A 25,260-nucleotide genomic window follows, 5' to 3' on the forward strand; every position below is an offset into this window, starting at 1 on the left:
TTTTTTTTTTTGGCGCACCTTTACTATAGGAATATAATCGAATACACGGTGGTGTATGAGAGCCATAGAGGAAAAAAAAAATTAAGGACATCAGTGTTCTCCCCAGAAATTTTTTCCAGCCAGATGACATGAAAAAGTAGCCGGACGGGGAAATTTGGTGGTGGGGAAATTAAATGTGCACTATTTTTACTATTTTTTTCCAATGCTCAATATGGCTTCCTTTTTTAAGGTTTAATACTTGTGCCAGAGTATTTATTGAATTTAAGAAGTATCCAATTCAGGATCCTGCAACCCTAACACAAATTTTAAATAACAATTGTTATGACATAAGCCAAGAGGCACAAGTATTGTCGCTGTCGGGAAGAAAAGTGAAAACAATGAAAAAAATGTAAAAATATTCTTCAAAGCCAACTTGTATATGCAGGAGGTGTCTTCAGTTAAATATTTATTCTTCTTTTCTTCCTAGAAAAGGAACAACCCATTTCTTTACAGTGTTCTGACAGCTTTTCAAACAACGCTGTATGTGGCAACTCATTTTTTGCCAACCAATACATGGATCTTAAATCTCCCACAAAGGCATCTCTCTGTAAGTTATTTAACACAGATACAGATCTTTAAATTTGACAGATTCCAGTTTGCTTTAGTACATGCTTTCCTAAAAGGTCAGAAGAAGACTCAGTGTGTTTTTACTTTTTTCATGGTCCAGCAAGCTTTCTTTTCGAATTCTTGTGCAGGGCACATTTACCCAAGGTAACTCCCTCCTTGGGGGATGTTTGTTTGAATATTTCATGCACAATGAGCACCACATACCATTTTCTTTGACCATTAGCCAATCAAAATCTTTAAACCATTGTTTGTTTTTGCTGGATAAGCGGTGCTTAGATTTATCAATTGGCAGAGTGTGTGCTGAAGAGATTTCCCCTGATGGACCAGCTTCTGCAATGTGTTTGCCTGAAGTTGCCACATGAGGAGTTGACGCTGCACCTTCATTAGTTTGTGGCGTCATTTTTCTGAAATAACTGAGCACTGTTGTTTTCTGAACACTTTTTTTGCTCATGTTGGTAAAACGTTTGGGGGGGGGGGGGGGGAATTATGTACCTATGAATAAGACTTGAGTGGGAAAGTGCACTACGGCAGGGCAAGATATTAGCAAAAAAGGAATGGCAGATGGGTCACTTTAACAAAACTACGGAAGTGTATTAGGGCCACAGTGAAGAAGAAAAAATACGGGCACAGTGAAGAAAAAAAAAACTGTCAAATAAAGTCGACATGTTGACTTTATTCTCGACATTTCCACTTTATTCTTGCTGTTTATGTCGAGATTAAAGTTGACATTTCCACTTTATTCTCAGTTTTTGTCATTAAAGTAGAATGTCGTAAACTACATCTTAAAATCAATGTTTAATTTACTAGATTTTCTCAAACCCTGTCAAGGTAATGTAGTACATTAAATGGTTTGTGTTAAGTGTTCCCCAACCGAGTCTTAAACTGACTTCCTCTTGCACTGAGGAGGCACCGGGAGGGATCGCCGCACAGAATACATTCACTTCATGATATTCCTGCTCTCTGAACATTTACAATGCTAACATACTGTAAATACTTGATATCATTTTCATGATGAAATGCATTAAAGCATGTATTAAACCTGCACGGTAGTGTGGCGGTAGTGCTGCGTCCTTGCAGTAAGGGGTCCCCAGGTGTACGTTCAGTGTTGAGAACTTTATGGCAGGTGTGACGAGGCTCCAAAAAAACTGGATGTATGAATGGGTATTGCACAGATTTAACTTAAAAATTGTGTAAATGTTTGGTTTGTGATCGGGTGGTCGGAGACACGAACACAGAATTCAATGGATGTTTTTCTGAGCGGGCTTTCATTATTGCATGTGTGCTATCTCTGTCTGACGTACCAACACCCCAATTCCTATCCTTCCTTTTTCTTTCTCCACATAACCAGACACCACACGATAACACAAAGCATTTCATGCGGTACATAATTTTTGACGACACTTGAGAAAATCTAGTAAATTGTTCATTTTAAGATGACCTTTAGTTTACGATGGTCTGCTTTAATGACAAACTACGAGAATACAGTAATCCCTCCTTCATCGCGGGGGTTGCGTTCCAGACCCCTCCGCGAATGGTGAAAATCCGCGAAGTAGAAACCATATGTTTATATGGTTATTTTTATATTGTCATGCTTGGGTCACAGATTTGCACAGAAACGCAGGAGGTTGTAGAGAGACAGGAACGTTATTCAAACACTGCAAACAAACATTTGTCTTTTTCAAAAGTTTAAACTGTGCTCCATGACAAGACAGAGATGACAGTTCTGTCTCACAATTAAAAGAATGCAAACATATCTTACTCTTCAAAGGAGTGCCCTTCAGAGAAAGAGAGAGAGAGAAAAAAGCAAACAGTCAAAAATCAATAGGGCTGTTTGGCTTTTAAGTATGCGAAGCACCGCCAGGCAAAGTAGCTGCAAGGAAGGGAGCAAGCTTTTTTCAGCATTTTTTAGAGGAGCGTCCGTATCCTCTAGGCCAGTATGGGAACAGCCCCTCTGCTCACACCCCCTCCGTCAGGAGCAGAGAATGTCAGAGAGAGAGAGAGAGAGGTAAGCAAACAATCAAAAATCAATACGTGCTGTTTGATCTTTTAAGTATGCAAAGCACCGTGAGAGAAGCATATCGCTTGCAAAGTAGCCACATGTAAGCCCAGCAAAGAAGGGAGCACTGTGAAGGTAATCTTTCAGCGTTTTTTGAGGAGCGGCCGTGTCCTCTAGGTGTGCGAACAGCCCCCATGCTCACAATATATTTGAGGAGTTTTATTTAATACATAATACGCGCTGTGGTTGGGTAGCTTCTCAGCCATCTGCCAATACCGTCCCTTGTATGAAATCAACTGGGCAAACCAACTGAGGAAGCGTGTACCAGAAATTAAAAGACCCATTTCCCGCAGAAATCCGCGAACCAGCAAAAAATCTGCGATATATATTTAAATATACTTACATATAAAATCCGCAATAAAGTGAAGCTGCGAAAGTCGAAGCGCGATATAGCGAGGGATTACTGTAAAGTCAACATGTCGACTTTAATCTCGAGATAAACGGCGAGAATAAAGTGGAAATATCAACTTTATTCTCGACATAAGCTTAGCAACACTACACAGACTGCACTGACACTGAGAACAGAAACGTCACTTCCGGACACCCTTTTTCTGATATCTGAAAGGCTGGTTCTACAAGTCTTTTATTTTATCAGTCCTCCTCGCCCGCCCACCTCCACATCCTCTTTGCTTGTCAAGTGCCGTTCCCCTCCCGCTATTAGCATGTATAGCCTCCTCTCGCCTGCCCACCTCCCCATACTCTTTGCTTGTAAACTCCGCTCAGACTCGTCCCCGCTATTAGCCTTAGCACCGAGTGATCGGCAACATCCCGTCCCACGCCTCTCCCCTCGCAACTTGCGATCCTACTTTTAAAATATTTGCCCACTTGCCTGCTCGTCCCTTGCCATCTCTGCGGCTGTCATCTCAAAATGTCATGCGAGATGACAGCCGGGCGCTCAACTAAATTAGCCGACAGCAGCGACAAGCAGCAATAGATCGCCACACAGTACACTAAATTTGATATTCCAGCTCTCTGCACATTTAGAATCTTAGATGTATACTTGATATCACTTTCATGATGAAATGCATTAAAATATGTATGTTACATTTTACAGATAAATCGTTAACTTTGTTTAAATAATGAATACTGTTAATAGTTACACATGTTGGGGCGGCACAGTAGCGCTGCTGTCTTGCAGGGATTCGCGTCCCTTGTGATCCCTGCTTGGAGTTTGCATGTTTTCCTGGTGGGGTTCCACAGTGTGCTTTGTTTTCCATCCAGAGACATGGTTTGGGGATTTGGTGATGCTAAAATGACATTAGCGTATGGGTGTGTGTGTGTTTGTGTTCACCTTGCGAGCTGATGCCCCATCCAAGGATTTTGTTTCTGTCTTGCGCTGATGCTGCTGGAATGGGCACATCCCTGGATTGATGGGCGTAATCATCGAACATCTTTTTCAGAGAGATTGTGGCAAGGTGTCCTCTGATTTTAATGGATGTTTTGGGCACATGCATCGCGTGAAGTATAAACCTGGACTTAGGCACCGAATTTTTCAGCTGACGATCTTGACTAGGGCTTATTTTTGGGATATGGCTTATATTACAGAGCAGCTTGAAAATCATGCTAGGACTTATTTTCGGAGTAGGTCGTATTTTTGGGGAAACATGGTAGGCGCCTGATGTTTTTTAGTGTCATTGTCATATTTCATGGACCATTTCAGGCGGAGTGTCAACCTTCTGGCAGATGGTTTAAAATCTTTTCCATTTTTATATAATCCTGTGGACAGAGGAATGGTTCATTTTCAGTTGTTTGGAGATCTTTTTAAATTCCTTTCTAAACTCCTAGGCATTTAGTACATCCTTCCCAAAGGCCCCTAAGACTTGTAGGCTATAGCAATACCATATACTTCAACATCAAGAGCAAGACAAATTAAATGTGTAAGGTTTAATTAGACACTGAAATATGCAAATGTTTGCTTAAATTTATATAATGGACTACAAAATATATATGGTGCATATATATAGTTTTTAAATGTACATCAAATGTTTATGTTCACATGTACTAGAAAAACATAGTAAAAAAAAAAAAAGTTTTTCATTATTTGTCTTTTTAATAGAAAATGAGGTAAAATTTGTATAGAAGTTACAAGAGCAATACTGGCATGAAAAAACAGTGATACTCAATCCCATAGTAGAGGTTTCTATGAGGCAGTTCTGAAGGCTGTCTTGAATTGTTTTTCAGTGTAGTCTTGCATGTGATTGTAATGTATTGTCAATTATGTACGTTTTATTACATTTTAAGTTTTATGTTGGTTTGCAGAAGTTTTTCTTACCTTTTGGGTGTTTTTTTTTTTTTTTTTTTTTGCAGATCATTTTCATGTTTTTGTTGGGGATCTTAGTCCTGAAATAACCACAGAAGACATCAAAGCAGCATTTGCACCATTTGGTAGAATATCGTAAGTATTGGATCAAGGATTGTGACCATTTATCCTTTTAGTAACACTGAATTTAGATTCAAGACTGCTGTGTTTAGGCCATTGCTTTCTAAGTTAGTTCAACATTACCTGGTTTATGGTGGTTTTTGCTCCAGCCACATGTCTATTATCTTTTTTTTTTTTTTTTTCCCCTCAAAGTATGTTTTAAAGTTGGGGGATACTTCTAGCACCGCAACTATGCCACTTGATGAAGACTTAACCAGACAGGCTATGCGTATAGAAAAGCTTATAAAGAGAAAAATGATTAATGTAATTCTGTAAAGGAGCACAATAGCATTGCACACCCAGATTCCAAATCTCGCTTTAAATAAACTGTTTCCTTATGTACGGTCTATTGTCCTGATCTTTATAATTGCATGGAGTGCTTCTGATAATCTTAGAATGGATCCTTACAAGGTTTTTGCTCTAACTTCTACTTCAGCGTTACTGAGCATAATGGTCTCCCCAGAAATCCAGACCTTTCATGTATGCAGTGTTGTACATTAGGGCTGTGTGATATTGGGAATAAAAATAATCTCTATTTTCTGGGACTTGGATGATAATAATTGGATGATATTTTGCATCCTTTAAAAACAATGTTTGTAAAGGTCTTGTTGATCTAGCTTGGCTTTGATAATAGGATATTTAATTGTAGCTTACTAATGAGATTAATGGAAACAAAAGTTAAGGAAAGCAAGTCTTATTTATTTACTTAAAAACTAAAGTAAAATAAAACAAACATTAAAATCACCAGAATATTACTGAGATCAAACAGTGCAAGCATGAGTAAACCATTTCAACATATAAGCAAGAACAAAACACTTGCATACTGCACTATAGTGTAAAAATCCAAAGTTCTGTCTTAATACTACACAGGAAAGAACACCAGAGCATTTATAAATATGTTCTGTGATATATTGCACAAAGATACAGAAAACCACAATTTTAAACAAATTACCAGCTTCAAATTCTGTTGAATATTGCACAAAGATATCAAAAAAAAAATTCTACTAAGGAAACTTAAAAGTTGTGTGACAGAATCCCCAGTATGTCCACAACATCTGGCTTCAGAGCAGCATAGTTACATGTTAGAATATTTCCTCCGGTGCTAAAATCCCTCTCAGAAGGGCTGTGTGAGGCAGGGATGCTCAGGTACCTTTTTTCTTTTACTCCGAAGCCGTCCCACCCCTCCCAATTTGGGGAAGTGCACTTCTTGTGTTTTCTTGTGGATTTACATCAGTTTTCATGTCGGGTATCAAGTACCTTTTGATGTTTTTTTCAATGGCATTTTGTTTTTTTTTTAATGCTGCCAAAACTTTCTTTTTTGCTTCCTCCCTTGTGACTTCACAGTGAGGAGTGGAGGATGGGATCTGTATGAATGTTTTAAATAATGAAAGAAAAATAATGTGATTTGGATTTGAGGACCCCAACAAGGCCAATGAGCATGTGCTGTTTTGGAAATAAAATAAATCTGTTTGAAAGACTGTTGTTTGTTCAAACTGTTTTTTTGGTCTGACATCACCATTTTCAAGCTGTCCTTAATGGTAAACATTTTCGGACATCTTTTCAAAACCAAACCACCTCCATGTGAGTGAGGACCTACGTTTTGCAACGAAATCACTCATTTTTAGGCAGCTTCGCCAGCTTAACTTGCTAACCGTGCACGCCTCTGTGTTCTCTTTGCACACATGCAGTAGTTTATCCGTTTAGGTTACATGAGACGGTGAATGCTGGGACTATAAAGGCTTTTTTTTTTTTTTTTCTTTTTTTATAAAGTGAGTGACATGCTCAATTTCAGCTCATACTTCATTAAAACAACAATCAAGATGTTTATAGGCTTTACATATGCACACTCTTATTGTACAGTGGTCATTAGATAGATACATTAGTGTACTTAAATAGGAATGCCTAAAATTCACCATTTAAAAGGTCTCATTGACCAACTCAAAAGAGGTGTTTTTGTTTATTGGCCAAGACTGTGTTTAATATTCTCTAAAAATCCTTAGATATCTGGCTTTGTTTTAGACTGCATCTTTTTAAGCTTAGAAATCAACATTGGTACCTTACCTCCTCATTAGAAAATTTTACATTGTATAAATTTGAAATAACTTAAATTAGAATGCTATGTCTAACATAATTGGGTTAAAATTCCTTCAGTTTTCTTACCATTATGCTGCTCTTCAGGTGAACTCTGTTTTAAGATCATGTGTTCTTAAGCATTATGTTGCAGGAAAGATTTGCCCATTTGTACATTTTAGAATTAAAGAACGCTGTAAACTCAAATAAGCAGCAATAGTAACACTGGGTGATTTACATTTTAAATGTCATTAATAGTAAAAGATTTTTGTCACTGAACGTCCTACTATATAAAAGCGGTCGGGATTGTCCTTCCGTCCCGTGAGTGCAAAGCATAGTGGTATTCCGCTTATCACAGACTTACTACTTGCGGCTTGCGGTACGAAGTGACGCGATGTGAGCAGAGTTCTGGTGCTCCCATCGTTCCCTTGCTTTTGTGCGCGATGCGCTGGAAAGAGAGACAAAATTATGTCTCTGGAAATAATTAATGTTGATGGAGTACAAATGCCTCACCGCGTAGTAAATATCAGGGGAGATGGTGCTTGCTTATTCTCTATAGCTTATTTAGTGCATGAAACTCCGTCTTTAGCGGTACAGATTCGGGCTGAAATTGTACGACATGTTTTAAGTAATTGGTCAAGGTTTCAGCCATTTACAATGATGCTGTCAGGAATCTCTTACACAAATGAGCTTCAGTATCTCACTGAAATATCAAACTCTCAAACTTATGGTACCATTTCTGAGCTAATGGCAGCGGGAGAGTTGTTCCCCTATGAGTTTCAAGTATATTATTATGGAGTCCTACACTCCCAAGTTTGGACAGGCACTCGAGGGGATAAAAAAACTTTTGGGAGATGTTATGAATGGGCACTTTGATGATCTCATTCCCTACACTTACATGCCTGATGTACACATGGAGCGCACACAAATTGAGGATAAAAGGCGGGTGAGCCTAGTTATCTACTAAATGAGAACGAAAATACAGTGGTACCTCGGTATGCATCCTTGATCCGCTCCAGATCCTTTGACTTATACCAAACAGGACGTATACCAAACAAATTTTTCCCATCAGAAATAAAGGGAAAATAATTAATCCGTTCCCATGAAAAGAAATCCTTTTGTTGTTGGCATATTATACATTGATGGGGTTGTATAAAATTTAAACACTGCTTAATACTAAAATACAAAAGCAATTGGATGAAATAAATGAAAATTTAACCTCACTTTTTAATAACGTCTTTGTTTTTTCACAATCGTAGATACCGCCGTTCTCGGCATATGGTATGCAGCAGCCTTGTCCCAGATACACATGCCTCCTTCATACTTTTCAACAATTCAAATTTACGCGAAAAAACACAAAATCACGGGAAAATTCACATAGCGTTATAGCGCGGTTGTTCACTGAATGCTAGCAGCTGGCGTACTGACGCTCGTGGGCAGTCGTGGCTTTGTCTCGAGAGAGGTAAACAAGGGTAGCGCGCGGGTTGTTCACTGAATGCTGGCAACTGGCGTACTGACGCTCTTGGGCAGTTGTGGCTTTGTCTCGAGAGAGGTAAACAAGGGTAGCATGTCGTGTTCTAGCACGTAAGTCGTATTCCAAACAGGACGTATACCAAGTTGGATTTATTCCAAAGCGGACGTATACCGAGGTACCACTGTACCAACTTTGCCCCACTTGAGCCATACCACAACATTTTGAAGACTGGTTTACTTAATTTCTAGTCAGTGACTGAATTTGTCTCATTCTATTAGTTTTCAGAAACCACATATAGTGCCAGTTTGTCAGAAGTCCAACCTTTTAAATTGGATTTGCATCATTTTTGACAGGAACTTACCAATGCCGAGCTGTGCTTTTATTTTGTTGGTTGTCCAGCATCAGTAATATTGTTTATGTAGGTAAACTGCTCGCTTTGTCATAAAATGTTAGGTGTCAAGATGCTAGTTCAGAAACTGCCTACTATGTATTAAAAATTCAATAATATCTAATTAAATTGGGCATGTTTTGTTTCTATTCTAACCATTTTTAAATTATTGGAAATTAATACCATCCTTTTTGATATTGTGTAGATAAGTTTTTTTTTTTTTTTTTTTGGTTTTGTGGAATAAATGGGGTTAAATTAAAAATGTTAGAACTTCTTTGGTATGTTTTTGTTGCAATTTTTCTAATGTGTGAGTTTTTGTTTTGTCTTTTTTCAATAGTGATGCTCGTGTGGTTAAAGACATGACAACGGGAAAATCGAAAGGTTATGGATTTGTGTCATTTTTCAACAAATGGGTAAGCTTGTTACGAAAGATTTTTCTGTGTCCTTAGCAAAATGGACATTTCTTGACAAACATTTTTTAATCTATTGACCATAAATTGTTTTTTGGAGTTACTAATGTTTTGGAAGCAGTATATAGGGACGTATACATTGTCATTCATTTACAATAAATCATTAATGCCAGTCAGCATAGCAGTATATTTTTAAAACTTGGTGACAAGTTAAATGCACCTGCACAGTTTTTGCTGAAATGGATAGGGAAAATTGAGGAATATTAGCAGTCCTCAAGTTATAATGGATTAGCAAACACCAGTTTGCAGTTGCCTAACTTGGAATGTTCAAAACTCCTTAATTTGTATTTTTATTAATGTAGATTTTTTTTATTACATTCCAATGATAATCTCCGAAACATGAAGATAGCACTCTCCCAGTATCAGTAAGGATGCAGAAAGTTATTTTCACAAGCAAAGCTCTTGACTTGAACTGAAGTCTAGATTCTTGTAATGTGTAATGGGTAAAGTAGTAAGGCAGGTAGTACAGGTGCTAGTCATAAAATTAGAATATCATGACAAAATTGATTTATTTCAGTAATTCCATTCAAAAAGTGAAACTTGTATATTAGATTCATTCATTATACACAGACTGATGTATTTCAAATATTTATTTCTTTTAATGTTGATGATTATAACTGACAACTAATGAAAGTCCCAAATTCAGTATCTCGGAAAATTAGAATATTGTGAAAAGGTTCCTGCGGTGGGTTGGCACCCTGCCCAGGATTGTTTCCTGCCTTGTGCCCTGTGTTGGCTGGGATTGGCTCCAGCAGACCCCCGTGACCCTGTGTTCGGATTCAGCGGGTTAGAAAATGGATGGATGAAAAGGTTCAATATTGAAGACACCTGGTGCCACACTAATTAACTCAAAACACCGCAAAAGCCTTTAAATGGTCTCTCAGTCTAGTTCTGTAGGCTACACAATCATGGGGAAGACTGCTGACTTGACAGTTGTCCAAAAGATGACCATTGACACCTTGCACAAGGAGGGCAAGACACAAAAGGTCATTGCTAAAGAGGCTGGCTGTTCACAGAGCTCTGTGTCCAAGCACATTAATAGAGAGGCGAAGGGAAGGACAAGATGTAGTAGAAAAAAGTGTACAAGCAATAGGGATAACCGCACCCTGGAGTGGATTGTGAAACAAAACCCATTCAAAAATGTTGGGGAGATTCACAAAGAGTGGACTGCAGCTGGAGTCAGTGCTTCAAGAACCACCAGGCACAGACGTATGCAAGACATGGGTTTCAGCTGTCGCATTCCATGTGTCAAGCCACTCTTGAACAAGAGACAGCGTCAGAAGCGTCTCGCCTTTGGACTGCTGCTGAGTGGTCCAAAGTTATGTTCTCTGATGAAAGTAAATTTTGCATTTCCTTTGGAAATCAAGGTCCCAGAGTCTGGAGGAAGAGAGGAGAGGCACAGAATCCACGTTGCGTGAGGTCCAGTGTAAAGTTTCCACAGTCAGTGATGGTTAGGGGTGCCATGTCATCTGCTGGTGTTGGTCCATTGTGTTTTCTGAGGTCCAAGGTCAACGCAGCCGTCTACCAGGAAGTTTTAGAGCACTTCATGCTTCCTGCTGCTGACGAACTTTATGGAGATGCAGATTTCATTTTCCAACAGGACCTGGCACCTGCACACAGTGCCAAAACTACCAGTACCTGGTTTAAGGACCATGGTATCCCTGTTCTTGATTGGCCAGCAAACTCGCCTGACCTTAACCCCATAGAAAATCTATGGGGTATTGTGAAGAGGAAGATGCAATACGCCAGACCCAACAATTCAGAAGAGCTGAAGGGCCACTATCAGAGCAACATGGGCTCTCATAACACCTGAGCAGTGCCACAGACTGATCGACTCCATGCCACGCCGCATTGCTGCAGTAACCCAGGCCAAAGGAGCCCCAACTAAATATACATGCTAATACATGCTCATACTTTCCATGTTCATACCTTTCAGTTGGCCAACATTTCTAAAAATCCTTTTTTTGCATTGGTCTTAATTGATATTTTAATTTTCCGAGATACTGAATTTGGGACTTTCATTAGTTGTCAGTTATACTCATCAACATTAAAAGAAATAAACATTTGAAATACATCAGTCTGTGTGTAATGAATGAATCTAATATACAAGTTTCACTTTTTGAATGGAATTACTGAAATAAAATCAACTTTGTCATAATATTCTAATTTTATGACCAGCACCTGTATGTAATACATTTCCCAAGCTGTTAGGAGACAAAATGGAGTCCCAGTTAGTGTCTGGTAACAAAACCAAGTCTTTACTACTGTTGGCTTCATCTATAATATAGAAGTATATGAGGACCAGAGTATTATCCTAGACTTAGTTTCTAGGGATTCTAGATATGATTCTGTGCTTGAGCTGAAGTATGCTTAAAGCCATATACAGCTATTCTAGGTTTGAACTTGTAGTTGAGAGGTGAGAATTTGATAAGAACTCAACTGGTGATAGTGTGTAGAACTATGCCATTAAGTTAAACATGTACAATTTCTGCTAGTTTTTTTTTTTTTTTTTTTTTTTTTAACTGTGGAGTTATAATAGTTTAAGGCACTAAGGCTTTTGTTTGTGGTCTTAGTTCCAACTACATTGTTTTTGAAAATTTAATCCCTTTTGTCAGTAAGGATGAAAGTGCCACTTCATGCTACTGGGCCCACTCTTTAATGGCATGGAAAAACTTCAAACTAATTTAAGAAGTGTTTAAATGTAGTCTTAGGCAAGGAACATAGCTGTGGATAACATTGTGGAACTGTAGTTTTTCATAGTTGTATTCAGTTTTATTTAAACTATTGTGATATCCTTAACAGTTATCTTTAACATAGTAATTTCTTCAATCATGTCAGGATGCAGAAAATGCCATTCAACAGATGGGTGGGCAGTGGTTGGGTGGAAGACAGATCCGAACTAACTGGGCAACAAGAAAACCTCCAGCTCCTAAAACTACTTATGAAAGTAAGTCTGCCCCTTATAATTGCTAAGGTTCTGTTTAAATGCATTGCTTATTTTTTGATTGCTCAAAGCAGTAAGTTTTAGTCAAGTGACATTTTTCATGTCTTTATACCACAATGTAAAATTTGCAAGACAAGTTTTATCTACTGTGATCCTCTTACATTATATTGTCTATATTTACATTCTCTGTAAAGGATGAAATATCCAGCAGTTTTAGGGAAAAATCTGTACACACCAAATGCTTGCTACTATTTAAAAGGATTTAATTTATCTGAATTCTAGCATGTTATAGAGATTATTGTGACACACATGTAGCATTGTGCTCTGAAGTTTGTGCAGCTTGAGTGCTTAAGCTCTGTTCCCAATTGTAGCTAATCGTGTCCGGTAAAGTGGGCCTTGTTGATTACGCATTTTTAATTGGTTGCTGTGCGTATTGCTGATCTTGCAAGCAAAAACCAGCAGTGGTACTACCTATATATAATTTATCTGGAATTTTTGCTGCTTTTTAGTAGGCTTAACTTATTTTTGGGCTACATTTTAGGGGTTTGACGATCTTTTTAATTCCTCTTCAGTTGTCATATTGTAATGCTAACTAGTGCACATTCCTTGAGTTCGTTTAGAACAATGACTATTTTTTAATGTTTTTCACCAAGCAATGTATCAAAACAGTAGTTGTAAATTGTTGAATGTTTGGTTAATAATAGTACCACTGAGGACTTACCTGATTTTACTTTGTCCGTATTGTGTGTGTGTGTGTGTGTGTGTGTGTGTGTGTGTGTGTGTGTGTGTGTGTGTGTGAGAGAGATTTGGAGGAATACCAGGTTGAGGAAGGGCATTTACAACTTAAAATGTTTAACTTTTTTATGATGTCTGCAATTAGTACTGTCAATATCTTGCGTGTGTGTATATATTTAAATATCAGTAAATATGAATTGTACACTTTTGCACCAGTTTTTTTTTGTAGACTTGTTCATTTTTGTTAATTGCTAATTTTATGTTCGCTTGTTTCAGACCTTTTTTGAAGTAGAGCAAAAACAACTGAAATGACATGTGAATTCTCAAGGTTTAATTTTTTCATTTAAAAATGAATGTTAATTTTGTAAAAGAATTTTAAATGTTTATAGGATCACTGGTATGCTTATTTAGTGTACCAGTTTTAGTTTGTGCACATTAGATTCTTCCATCGTATGGCATTATTTTTAACAGGAGGTAGTCAGGCTGGGCAGGAAAATCAGACTTTCAAAGGTAAGAAAATTCTTTTAGTGTTTGCAGAAGGGGTTCTGTTTAGTGTACATGGATTTTAGAGTTGGACAATTAAGTGTATTTGGAGTCCCCAGCACGTAATTGTAGGAGTACTGAGGGAAATTAAAAGGACCCCTATAGCATTTAATGTGCACATCCAAAAGAGATGTTTTATTTCCACTCTAAATATTTTCACTTAACAAATTTCACATTCTATATTCAAAATATCACTGAGATGGAAAAAAAAATCTACTGGTGGTGCCAAATGCCAAAAATGGTGGTCTAAGCTTTGGATACTCAGTTGTAAATTGAAGCCTCAGGGGGATTTGGGAGGGGGAAAGTAAGGGAAAATTTTCCCATCATACAATACTGTCTACTGATTAACCCAGGAAGGCAGCTGTGATTGCAGATTTTCTTTGCAGTTAATCTTGATAGAAAGTAGAGTCCTGCTTTTAATTAAGCGCTTTGAATAGATTATTTCTGTAGATTTATCTGTGATCTTCAGAATATTGTCTTGTATCTTAATGTATTTGTTGATTTTATTTTATTCAAAATGTGTGATTGACAGTATAATACTCTTTTCTGTATGTGCACACAGCATTTAAGAACTAGTAACAAGCTTGTAAATAACTTGTTGATCACAACTTGGTATACTTAATTTATATAGTAAACCTGATGATGCTAAATTGCAAGTTTGACTTAAGAGATGCACCAAAATGTAAATTTTGAGTTTGTTTTACTGCTGTGTGAATCTGTAGCATTTACTGCCTTCTTAAGCAAATAATTTGGGGGTGGGGGTGTGGTTTCTAATTAACAATGTCCCACAATCCCAATAACTTGTCATTAGTACTCGTTTATGTTAATTTCATCTGATCTTAAATTTAGCTAAACAATGTTTAACCACTTTTTTCAGCAAATACGAAGCAATTGTCCTTCGAGGATGTAGTAAACCAATCAAGCCCCAGCAACTGTACTGTGTATTGTGGAGGAGTGACGTCTGGTTTGACAGGTTAGAGACATCCATATACATGCATGTGTAATTGTAACATTGTGGAATTGGGTTCTTGAGTATTGCAGTATTTTAAGAAAGCTTCTTACTTTCATATCTTTTATGTATTCATTTTGACTTTTGCCTGTTTACATATTTTTGAAATGCACAGTTTAATAAAGGAAGGGTATAAATTCACACCACTTCCATGTGCTCTGTACTTCATTACCTTGTATGCCAAAGTGTTTGGAACAATTGTATATACATTTTTATATTTTCTAATGATATTGCTGAAAGCAAGAATTACAGGATTAAGTGGTGTTCACTCATTCCCTTAGGGCTGTTAGCCTTGCATGCATCAACTAATGGGTGACAATTTTGAATGAATGTTTAGGCTGGAGTTTGTAGGTAATGAGGTTAATCATGAAAAATGTTGGTTCGCTTTTAACAGAGAAACACGATTTGACAGTATATTTACATAATGGTACAGATTAGTTTCTGGATATAATGTTACAAACTAGACCATCATAGCATTAAAATTGGTAATTTATGAGCTAATGGAGAGAGAGCAGTTCAGATTTTTCCATGTCCGTTTGGTCTTAATTAAACAAATGCTCTGTTTTTGAAGCATATGCTGATACCTACTCAAACTAATCAAAGAAATTAGTGTTTGTGTAGCAGTCTCCACCCAGGGTTGTTTTTCTCCTGTTTTGTCTGTGCTTGTAGTTGTGGTCAAAAGGAATGGTTAATGTTGTGTTTTTGTGGAGAGCAAAGATAGTAAAATGAGTGAAACAATAAGTGTCAATTATGACAAGTGCAGAACAGCACCAGAAAAACCAAAATCTTGACAAAGCAAGGTCAAATAACATTTTATTGCCTTATACATGTCAGTTATCCAGTTGTATGCTCAACATCCTAGATGTGTATTCTTGCTTAAATTTCTGTAAAATTCTCTCACGACCAAAAATGAATGCACTAAAAGGAAAATAAGTCTTTGTATTGAAAACCCTTCTCAGTGCCCCCCCCACAATGGACCAATTCATAGATCTTGTGTCCTGTTAAGTAAAATGTAATTCTTTGGCTACCACCTACTTCATGTCATGCCTTAAGTCATGTTCTGCAATATTGATATGTACAACTAGAGATTGAAAGTAAAGAAAAGCAAATGAAAACCTTGCCAGGTAAAAAATATGCTTCTTGATAGTGAATATCAGGGATGCTTCAAAAAACAATTATTCAGCACTGCATTTTCATAAATGACCAATTGGTGGGGAAATAAAAGCAGAAAATGGAGGTGATCTGGGACGCCTGACAGGTAGATCGTGACATTGAAACATGATACATGTCCCGTAAAGTCATGAAAATCTTTTGCCCATCACTAAAAACACATGGTCAGCAACAGATAAAAAAATGTATAATTTTTCGATATGTGGTTCTTTTAAAACTTAGTTGATGAGTTTCACGTATATAAGAAAATATGACAGTGTTTTAAAGAAATCAAACTTGTAGTGTATTTATCTTATCTGATACCACATGTATAAACCTTTGTGAAATTAGAAGTACGGTAATCCCTCGCTATATCGCGCTTCGACTTTCGTGGCTTCACTCTATTGCGGATTTTATATGTAAGCATATTTAAATATATATCGCGTATTTTTTGCTGGTTCGCGGATTTCTGCGGACAATGGGTTTTTAAATTTCTGGTACACGCTTCCTCAGTTGGTTTGTCCAGTTGATTTCATACAAGGGATGCTATTGGCAGATGGCGGAGAAGCTACCCAACCACAGCGCGTATTATGTATTAAATAAAACTCCTCAAATATATTGTGAGCACGGGAGCTGTTCGCACCCCTAGAGGACACAGCCGCTCCTCAAAAAACGCTGAAAGATTACCTTCACAGTGCTCCCTTCTTTGCTGGGCTTACATGTGGCTGCTTTGCAAACGATATGCTTCCCGCATGGTGCTTCGCATACTTAAAAGATCAAACAGCACGTATTGATTTTTGATTGTTTGCTTTCCCCTCTCTCTCTCTCTCTCTCTCTCTGACGGATGGGGTGTGAGTAGAGGGACTGTTCACATACTGGCCTAGAGGATACGGACGCTCCTCTAAAAAATGCTGACAAATGCTTGCTCCCTTCCTCGCAGCTACTTTGGTGCTTCGCATACTTAAAAGCCAAACAGCCCTATTGATTTTTGACTGTTTGCTTTTTTCTCTCTCTCTCTCTGACACGCACTCCTTTGAAGAGGAAGATATGTTTGCATTCTTTTAACTGTGAGACGGAACTGTCATCTCTGTCTTGTCATGGAGCACAGTTTAAACTTTTGAAAAAGAGACAAATGTTTGTTTGCAGTGTTTGAATAACGTTCCTGTCTCTCTACAACCTCCTGTGTTTCTGTGCAAATCTGTGACCAAGCATGACAATATAAAAATAACCATATAAACATATGGTTTCTACTTCGGATTTTCACCTTTCGCAGGGGGGATCTGGAATGCAACCCCCGCGATGGAGGAGGGATTACTGTACCCAGGTCGGATTTTCTAACTTTCTCAGTCTTCCCAGCTTTGGACCTGGATTAATTTCTAGGTTTGAGGGCTGAGCCCCCAAGGCATAGTCCTGCCATAATCCTTTCAGTGGATCAGAAATGATGAAATTAATTTCTTGTAGCAGCATCATGGAAAAGGCACAAGTTTGCCAAACATTTCTATGTGGATTGCTTTTTGCTGTAGTTATTCAGTCGGTACATGAGCACTTCTGGTATTTAATGCAGTTGTTACTGTTTTCTGAGATTTTTCATATTTGTTTGCCACTGCCTCCAAATGTTTCCACCATTGGGTTGTGGTAGAGAAAACTAAGAAAACTAGAGATCTTTATTGTACTGCATTAACAACCCATAGTATTTGTAATTCCCATGCTCCCCCATTCTTCTACATTTTAAGCATTCTCCCTGCAGCTTACCTTCCCCTTTTTTATCCTTTTTTTATATTCTTGAATGTTGAAAGAATACTGTTTTACAGTTGGAATTCAGTGTCTTTTGCCAAAGTATTTTTGGCAAATCAGTCTACAGAAAAGTTTTGATGAAGCAACAAGGTCTTTTTTGGTTGTGACTTTTTCTTAGGACACAAATGTTTTTCTCTTGGAGTATTGTCAAGGTTACTTTCTCTCAGTCTGGGATTTTATTTTGAATGTGGGTTGTTCAGATCTTACATTAATCCTGTTTTTGGCTTACACTCTTCCCCCACCCCACTTTTCTACCCCACCCCATTCTGCAGAACAATTGATGAGACAGACTTTCTCACCTTTTGGACAGATAATGGAGATAAGAGTTTTCCCAGATAAAGGATATTCCTTTGTTAGGTATGTTTAAAAAAAAAAAAAAGTTACAATTTTGAATTGTTTCAGAATCCTATTTTCTCTTACTGTAATGAAATGTATGGCATTTTAACAAAGGTTAACTCATTAGTTTTATTTAGCGTGGTGACTTTTCATACACCCTCAAGTTCAGAGAGACTTTTTTCTCTTAGAAGTCATTTGCTTCAGGCTTCTTTTGCTTGGTCAATTAGGGATTATGGTAAATTGAATTTGTACACTGTGACATTACTGGTGCTCAAATATTTCATTCTTTTTTGTGTAATTTACATGCACTCTAAAAACCTAGTTATTGAGACGGCCAGTTTCAAAATTGCCATGTATACCCTTTTCAGGGTGAAGAAACTGGTTTTATTGGTCACTGAGTAACTTGGTTGGCATCACATGGGTTTCTCCATGGGGAACTGTTTTATGGCCACTTAAACTCTTAACCAGGGTGCAGCTAAGGATTTCATAGTCTACGCATGTCCATTGCACTTGGTTACCCTGCACATGTTTGCTTCACACACTTGCCTACCAGCCATAAAAAAAAATGATGGATGTGTTCACAAAGAAAATTTCTGAGGCAAATGCTTGAGAGATCACATTATTCCTTGATGAAATTCTGTCTTAATATTTAAGAATTTAAATTTGTTGATGAGCTGGGTGTACAGTGCTAAGCTCAGCATCCCAATCTCTGCAGACAATCTTCATGCTCGTTTTTACATTCACAGTAGCCGTTGGTGTTTATTTTTTTAACATATCTTTAAGACAGCATTTTTGCCAAAGAAATATGTACATGTAAACGAGTTTAAGAAACCAGTTTTCTGTCTCTTTCCGCATTACTTGCCTTACCCCAATTTTGTGTGAACACAAGTCATTTGAGTGTTAAATGTGCAGAAAACAGTTTTTAATGCCATTTGTTTTTTATATTTAGGTTCAATTCGCATGAAGGTGCTGCACATGCAATTGTCTCTGTCAATGGGACTTCTGTTGAAGGACATGTTGTGAAGTGTTACTGGGGTAAAGAGACTCCTGATATGAACCCCATGCAGCAAGTTCAAGTAAGTGGTTCACATTGTTTTCCCTTTTGTAATGACATTTTTATTCCTATTTGATCAAGGAGTAGATTTGGAGATAACTGGTATTTACTCAACTCCCTTCAGATTTTGTCATTATAACAACAAAATGTTGTAAGGATTGTCGACAAGTAGTTCAATTATGATTGTGCACATTTCAGTTGTAAATATTTTTTCAATTAAGTAAAGAAAGTTAAATCCAGTTTTCAGTGTGCCCTACATTATAGGCAGAGATTTTCAGTAAGGATATTTCTCATTTGAGATATCCCACCTCTCATTAATTTAAATTGCCTGTTTGTAACCATGTGTGTGCGCTTGTGTTTTTTAGTCCCTCTAAAGACTCGTCAGACTACTTTATATGGCGTACTAGATAATTGGGTTAGTTAATGCTTTTTACCATATATATCAAATTAGCTAGACTTGTATGCTCCACTTATTTACTAAGCGATCGCCACACTGAGCAACTTAATTTCAATGTCTAATCTAAAATGAGTGTTGAAATGGAACTTTTGATGCAAATGTTAAATGAAATACACAAGACAGAAAAATCAACATTTTCGTGTGGTAGTGAGACTATCACAAATCATTCAATAGTAATCAGATTAATGTACACATCTTTAGACATGCACAGAGTTTAAGACTATTGCTAGTGATTAGGGAATCCATTCCCGGATGGGTTTATCCATTACTGGGAACTCTGCATTTCATTCCCGGGAATCCTGGGCTCCCGGGGATGACACAGTGCACGGGCATCTCACATGTGAACGGTTTTAGAACAACCAACACTTATTGCAATAGTTTTATTAAGAATATGTTGACACAAATAAAAGACTAACCTTATCTACAAGCAGTTCTTGCTGTCATATAAGTACATGTATCTAGTTAGTTGCGGTAATAAGAGCGTGGAAAGCACAACGTGTCCAGCTTGCGGTCATCCAGGCTAGACGACAGCTGCTAAGAGAGCACGCTGAGCCTCCACTGAAGTAGGCTGCACAGTCATCAGATACTGATACACTTGTTCTAAACCACACCCGCGCTTGCCGTTGCTCTGAAACACTGCCATGTCAGCTTTTACTGATGCATCCAGTTTCTTGTCATCATTCTGTGATGGTAAGTTTCTTGGCACAGATAATGCAGATGCAACAGACTGATGCATTGCAATTTCAATTTGCTGTTCAAAGCTGTTGTCTGATGAAGTGCAAGTTGCAGCAATGGCGCCACCTTAATTATTTTCAACTATAACTGTTATTTCTTGATCGATTTTTACACTTTTACACGCTATATATGCGAGCTTGGCCTTTCCCGGGAATTACAGCAGTTTCATTTCCGGGAATGCGGGAATGAAAAATGTCCGGGATTCCCTACTAGAGATGTTGCTGTAGCTGTATATGCTCTGTAGTTTTAATGAAAATATCGAATTCACCTGTCTTTACTACATTATTCCAAATTGGATTCTTCTACACTTTATGGAATGTAATTAGGCTAGACAATGTTGTCATTAGCATAAAATAAGATAATGTACTTGGGAATTTGGCTATATTGTCGTATCCAGCCAACTGCAGTGTACTCAGTCTTGGGTCAAACTTGGCTTTCTGTATACCTAATTTAACTTTGTTTAACTTTGTCTTGCTTCCCATGGTGTCTAGGATAAAGTTGCATTATTGTGCTAGAGCATGTGAGGTCTACCTTGAATTTATCTTTTAATATTGGATTTTATTTTCCAAAAAGTGAAGTTGTTATAATCAGACTTGCCTGTGAACTGTAAAATTATAGTACTAAACGTCTATATACCTTCCAAAGCTTTCTTTTGTGTGAATTTTATTTTGGATAATTTTCAAATAGCAGTAAATTGGTAGATGTTCTTTGTGCATATTATGCATCTAGCTGTATAGTCTACAACAGAATATTTTAACATAAGTTTCAACTCCATGTGGGTGGTATTTGACATTGTAGGCTATCCATGTGATATTAATATTTGTGGCAGTTTTTTTTTTCTGGTAGATATTTTTGAGTTATTTACAACATAGTTTGATAACTGATTTTTAGCTTCTGGCAGTACATAAGCATGTCTCCACTTTGGAAATCTAACATCCACATTCTGCTCTTTCCTGTAGCAAAACAAAGTAGGCTTTGCACAGCCCTATGGACAGTGGGGGCAGTGGTATGGCAATGCTCAGCAGATTGGCCAGTATGTACCCAATGGATGGCAGGTTCCTGCTTATGGAATGTATGGACAAGCTTGGAATCAGCAAGGATTTAAGTAAGTTGGGCATCCTGACAGGTGCAGAATACATTAAAAAGTACTGTTTGTTTATTGGTTACTGTTTCATATGCTCTGAGGTGGACTAGTACCTGATTTGATTCAAAGGTTATGCAATTAAAATGCAAAACGTGATTGTAGTGTATGTGCTCTGAATTTGTGAAATGTGCCATTACTGAGTGCATTCATTATAGGTAGGTCAGAATGGATAAACTGTGGAAATCTATTGAAATACAGGGCGAGTCAAAATTTGTTTAACATTTGAATGGCGGAAACAATTTATTCACAAAACAAACTACATACAGTATGTGCAGGATGATTTTCAGGAATGTCTCAACCTGTTTGCCATCATGTTCAACACATGTACCATATGTGGTACATAAATTTGTATAAAAGTGTGTGTGTATATATAGCAATACCATTAGTATTAACATAATTTTGACTCCCCCTGTATTTTGCCGATCTAGTTGATGACACGTTTTAATATTTTGTGTGATGCCAGTTAGAGGCGAGATTTAATTTACCTTCATGCTAAGGTGCATCATCTGAAATTGCATGCAGCTGCGTCATACTGCCATTTTTACGGATTTTTGTGGTAACCAGGATCTATGGGTGTTATGAGAGCCAGTATTAAACTAAGCTGGATAGTTAAAGTTAACAGCGCTCAGCTACTAGTGTTCCTTTAAACCTCTATATTTTCATTATACTTAAATGTATAGAGTTACACTGTTTCTTTGATCACCAAATGTGATTCCATGCCTCAACCTCGGGCTGGGCAATACTTTGGATACTGGATCCACTCATATTATAATTTTATAGTCAATCTTAAATTATATCTGGTTGTTTTTTTTTTTTTTTTAAAGTGGAAATCCAGTAAGGTAACTGAAAAATGAAGTGAAAAACGTATGTAAAATACATGGATAGAGAAAACAAATGGGGAAATAAGTTAAAAAGAAATCTATATTCTTTGATAAGGAGGTGATTTGGCTTAAAGAATTCAGATGTAGAACAACACGAGTCATGCAGCATGATCGAGCTGTTTCATCACCTTAAAACAAAAATCCACATAATATGCCAAATGCATTAAATTACAAGAATCTCTGTTCTTTTCTGCTGTGAACACTTAGCACAAGCTAAGCTAATATTTTCTTTCTCACAGTATGGTTAAAAAGTGGTAAATGGCAAGAAATGCCGCTTTTTGTTTTGTAGCTTATAGCCAAAAACATGGTTCTTGTCCCATTGACTCCAGATACAGCTTGCCAGGTTGCAAGCTCTTTGCCAAGGAAGCATTCCCAAAACCACAAAAACAGGTTTATAAACAAGTTTCTGCATAGCTACCCAAAATCACTTATTTTGCAACTATGACTGTGGTCTGTAGAACTGGTGAGCATCTACTCCTGTATAATTGTATATTTTGAGGACTTGGAGCAGAAGCTTGTCTTCAAACAAGGAACATTTCAGATGATCATGCAGACAAATTAATAGTGGAGGTTTTATTTGAGGAAGTTTCATCTTAAAAACTGAGAGGAACATTGCCTCTATATCCATTGATAAAGGAACCAATATAACCAAGGAAGAGAAACTGAACAAGTGAAGGAGATTGTGGTGTTTTGGTTTTCTCCATCACCTTCACAGAGTTGAATTAAATATGGAAGTGTATGTGGCTTTGTGTGTCAGGTTTACAATAAGGTCTTAAGATCGGTGATACAGTATTACATGCCCCAGAGATCTTCTGGTAGTAGTGTTACCTTTTACTGCTTTATTTCTGTACAACAGAAAGGTATTCAAGACCAAACATTTGTAATATTTTAGAAAAAGAAAAGTATTTTAGAAGTGTTTTCAGAAGGTTACAAAAGTCTTAACTATTTTACATCTGGGTAATATCACATTTTTGACCCCATCTACTACAGAAATATAAAAATGTGTGTTTGTGTTGCTTCAGAACAGTTACTACTATATTGTAATAAGTTTACTATATTAATATAAGAAACACTTGCACCTGCTTTCCATTTTAGAGTAAATCACAATTCAGGATGTTTTATATTGGTGAAATTATTTTTGCCACATCACTAGCCCTACCTCTAGTCATCTCATCCTTTACTAGAAAGCTTTCACATGGTACAAAGTGGTGGTATTTAATTTCCTGGAAAGTCATTGTCTTATTAATAAAGCATTCTTCACTATCTAAAGCAGCTTCCGATAGCGAACCACTTTCCTTGGCATCTTTTAATTTTTCACTGTGAGAAAAATGTTTTGTTTTTGTTTTTTGTTTTTAAGAACCATATTGTATGCAAAGAATAGAAACAAAAATGGAGTTTCAGCACCATGTTCCTTTTCAGTGCATAAAAATTTAATGTTTACATTAAACTAATAGGGCTCAATTCCTGCTGAGCACAGGGTTATGCACTCCTTTTGTTTCACTTCTTGTTGAGACCTTTAACTAATACTTGTGCATATGTTTATCGGATAGGCCATAGTTATTGCTCCCAGGACCCTTTTTGTTAACCAGAAATAGTAGTTCTTTTACCACTAGGTAATGTAATGGAGGACAGGAATTAGTCATATTCATCCAAATCGTCTTGTCATTTACTAGTATGCAGTAAGATTGTAAGATCACCGATAAATATAGCATGCTCCAGAGAACACAGTTTTTTTTCTGTTGCCTTTTGTGGTGCCTGTATTTCTGTCCACCAGAAGTACATTTTGTCTTGTTGCCAGGGGTGCAGTGTGGTGAGGGAAGCAATTGACAGTCTCTGGAAGTATTTGTTTTTAAAAGAGCCTCAAGTCTCAACCATTTGTCTGAAAGGAATTCAGAAAGGGTTGAGTTTGCCTTATACTATCTCATATTAATATATAAGCTACAGATGATGATCATGGTTTAAGTAGGACTTGAATCTCGGCTATCCTTAACTTTCCTCGTGTCTAAGTGTGGCAGTAATTTTTTCCTCTCTTCATGCATGCACTTTAGAATAGGTAATGTAGCTGAAGCTAAACATGTTTGGACCTAGCCAGTACCAGAATGGGAGACCACCTAGGAAATGTTTGGGATCGTGCTGGAAAAGAGGTCAGCGAGGTCATTAGGGAGCCTTTACCCTGTGGTCACTGTTTGGATTCCAGTACCACAGTGCAGCAATGGGGGCACTGTTGTAAAAATGGTGCCGTCCTTTGCACAAGACTTAAATTGGAGGTGCTGACTCACTGGTTATAAAAGACCCCTGGGCATCCTTCAGAGTATTAATTATTCCATTGTCCTGATACAAATTGCCCATTATAGCAGTATCAATTCTGACCCCCCTAATCATTCCCTGTCTCATTGATTACTATCTCTCTTACCCCTTCACCACCTAATTGCTAATGTCTACTGACATAAAATGGCTGCTGTTGCATCATCCAGGTGGGTGCTACACATTAGTGGTTGAAGTGGTTCCCTGCTCTCCATGTAAAGCATTTTTACAAATGAGAACTTGTATATAAATGTATTTTTTTATTATAATACATGGTGCACCTTGAACAAAAGTCAAACTTGCTTCAGTTTAAAAATAAAAATTATCCAGCTCAATTTTATCTGGGTAGAGGACAGATCGTACTATGTTGAAAACAGCAATTGAATTGGTCGTTAAAACTGCCAAGTCCTGTGTTAGATTGCAGTGGAAGAGCTATTAATACAGGCTACAGAATCATCACTCATTTTCCACTTAATGTCTGTGAATTTTGCTTCACATGTATGCATACAAATAGTACAGTACATCATTTTAGTAATGCAATTGAAAGCAACCAGAAACTTGTATGGAAAATGCAGTCCTACTAGACACTATCACCGAGTCCAGAAATGCACTAACCAGCACTATGCTTATTAGAAAAAGGCAGTATGATGTACTGCCTAAAGCACTGGACCTTAAACTGCTGGTTGCTGGTT

General features: G+C 37.4%; 1 protein-coding gene across 2 annotated transcripts in view; it reads left to right on the plus strand.

Annotated features, from left to right (window-relative positions):
- LOC114649277 (cytotoxic granule associated RNA binding protein TIA1) overlaps window positions 1–25,260 on the plus strand; it is a 58,440-nt gene that overhangs the window by 31,636 nt on the left and 1,544 nt on the right. The window contains exons 5-12 of one of the 2 annotated variants that reach the window (XM_028798783.2): window positions 4,970–5,057; window positions 9,351–9,426; window positions 12,322–12,430; window positions 13,634–13,672; window positions 14,583–14,678; window positions 17,930–18,014; window positions 18,943–19,069; window positions 21,199–21,344. In XM_028798783.2, the coding sequence (XP_028654616.1) occupies window positions 4,970–5,057; window positions 9,351–9,426; window positions 12,322–12,430; window positions 13,634–13,672; window positions 14,583–14,678; window positions 17,930–18,014; window positions 18,943–19,069; window positions 21,199–21,344 (766 nt within the window). The remainder of the gene's footprint in view (window positions 1–4,969; window positions 5,058–9,350; window positions 9,427–12,321; window positions 12,431–13,633; window positions 13,673–14,582; window positions 14,679–17,929; window positions 18,015–18,942; window positions 19,070–21,198; window positions 21,345–25,260) is intronic. The other variant, XM_028798790.2, reaches the window with a different exon arrangement.

Source organism: Erpetoichthys calabaricus, chromosome 1 (assembly GCF_900747795.2).
Source record: "Erpetoichthys calabaricus chromosome 1, fErpCal1.3, whole genome shotgun sequence".
In the NCBI taxonomy this organism is placed as follows: Eukaryota; Metazoa; Chordata; class Cladistia; order Polypteriformes; family Polypteridae; genus Erpetoichthys; species Erpetoichthys calabaricus.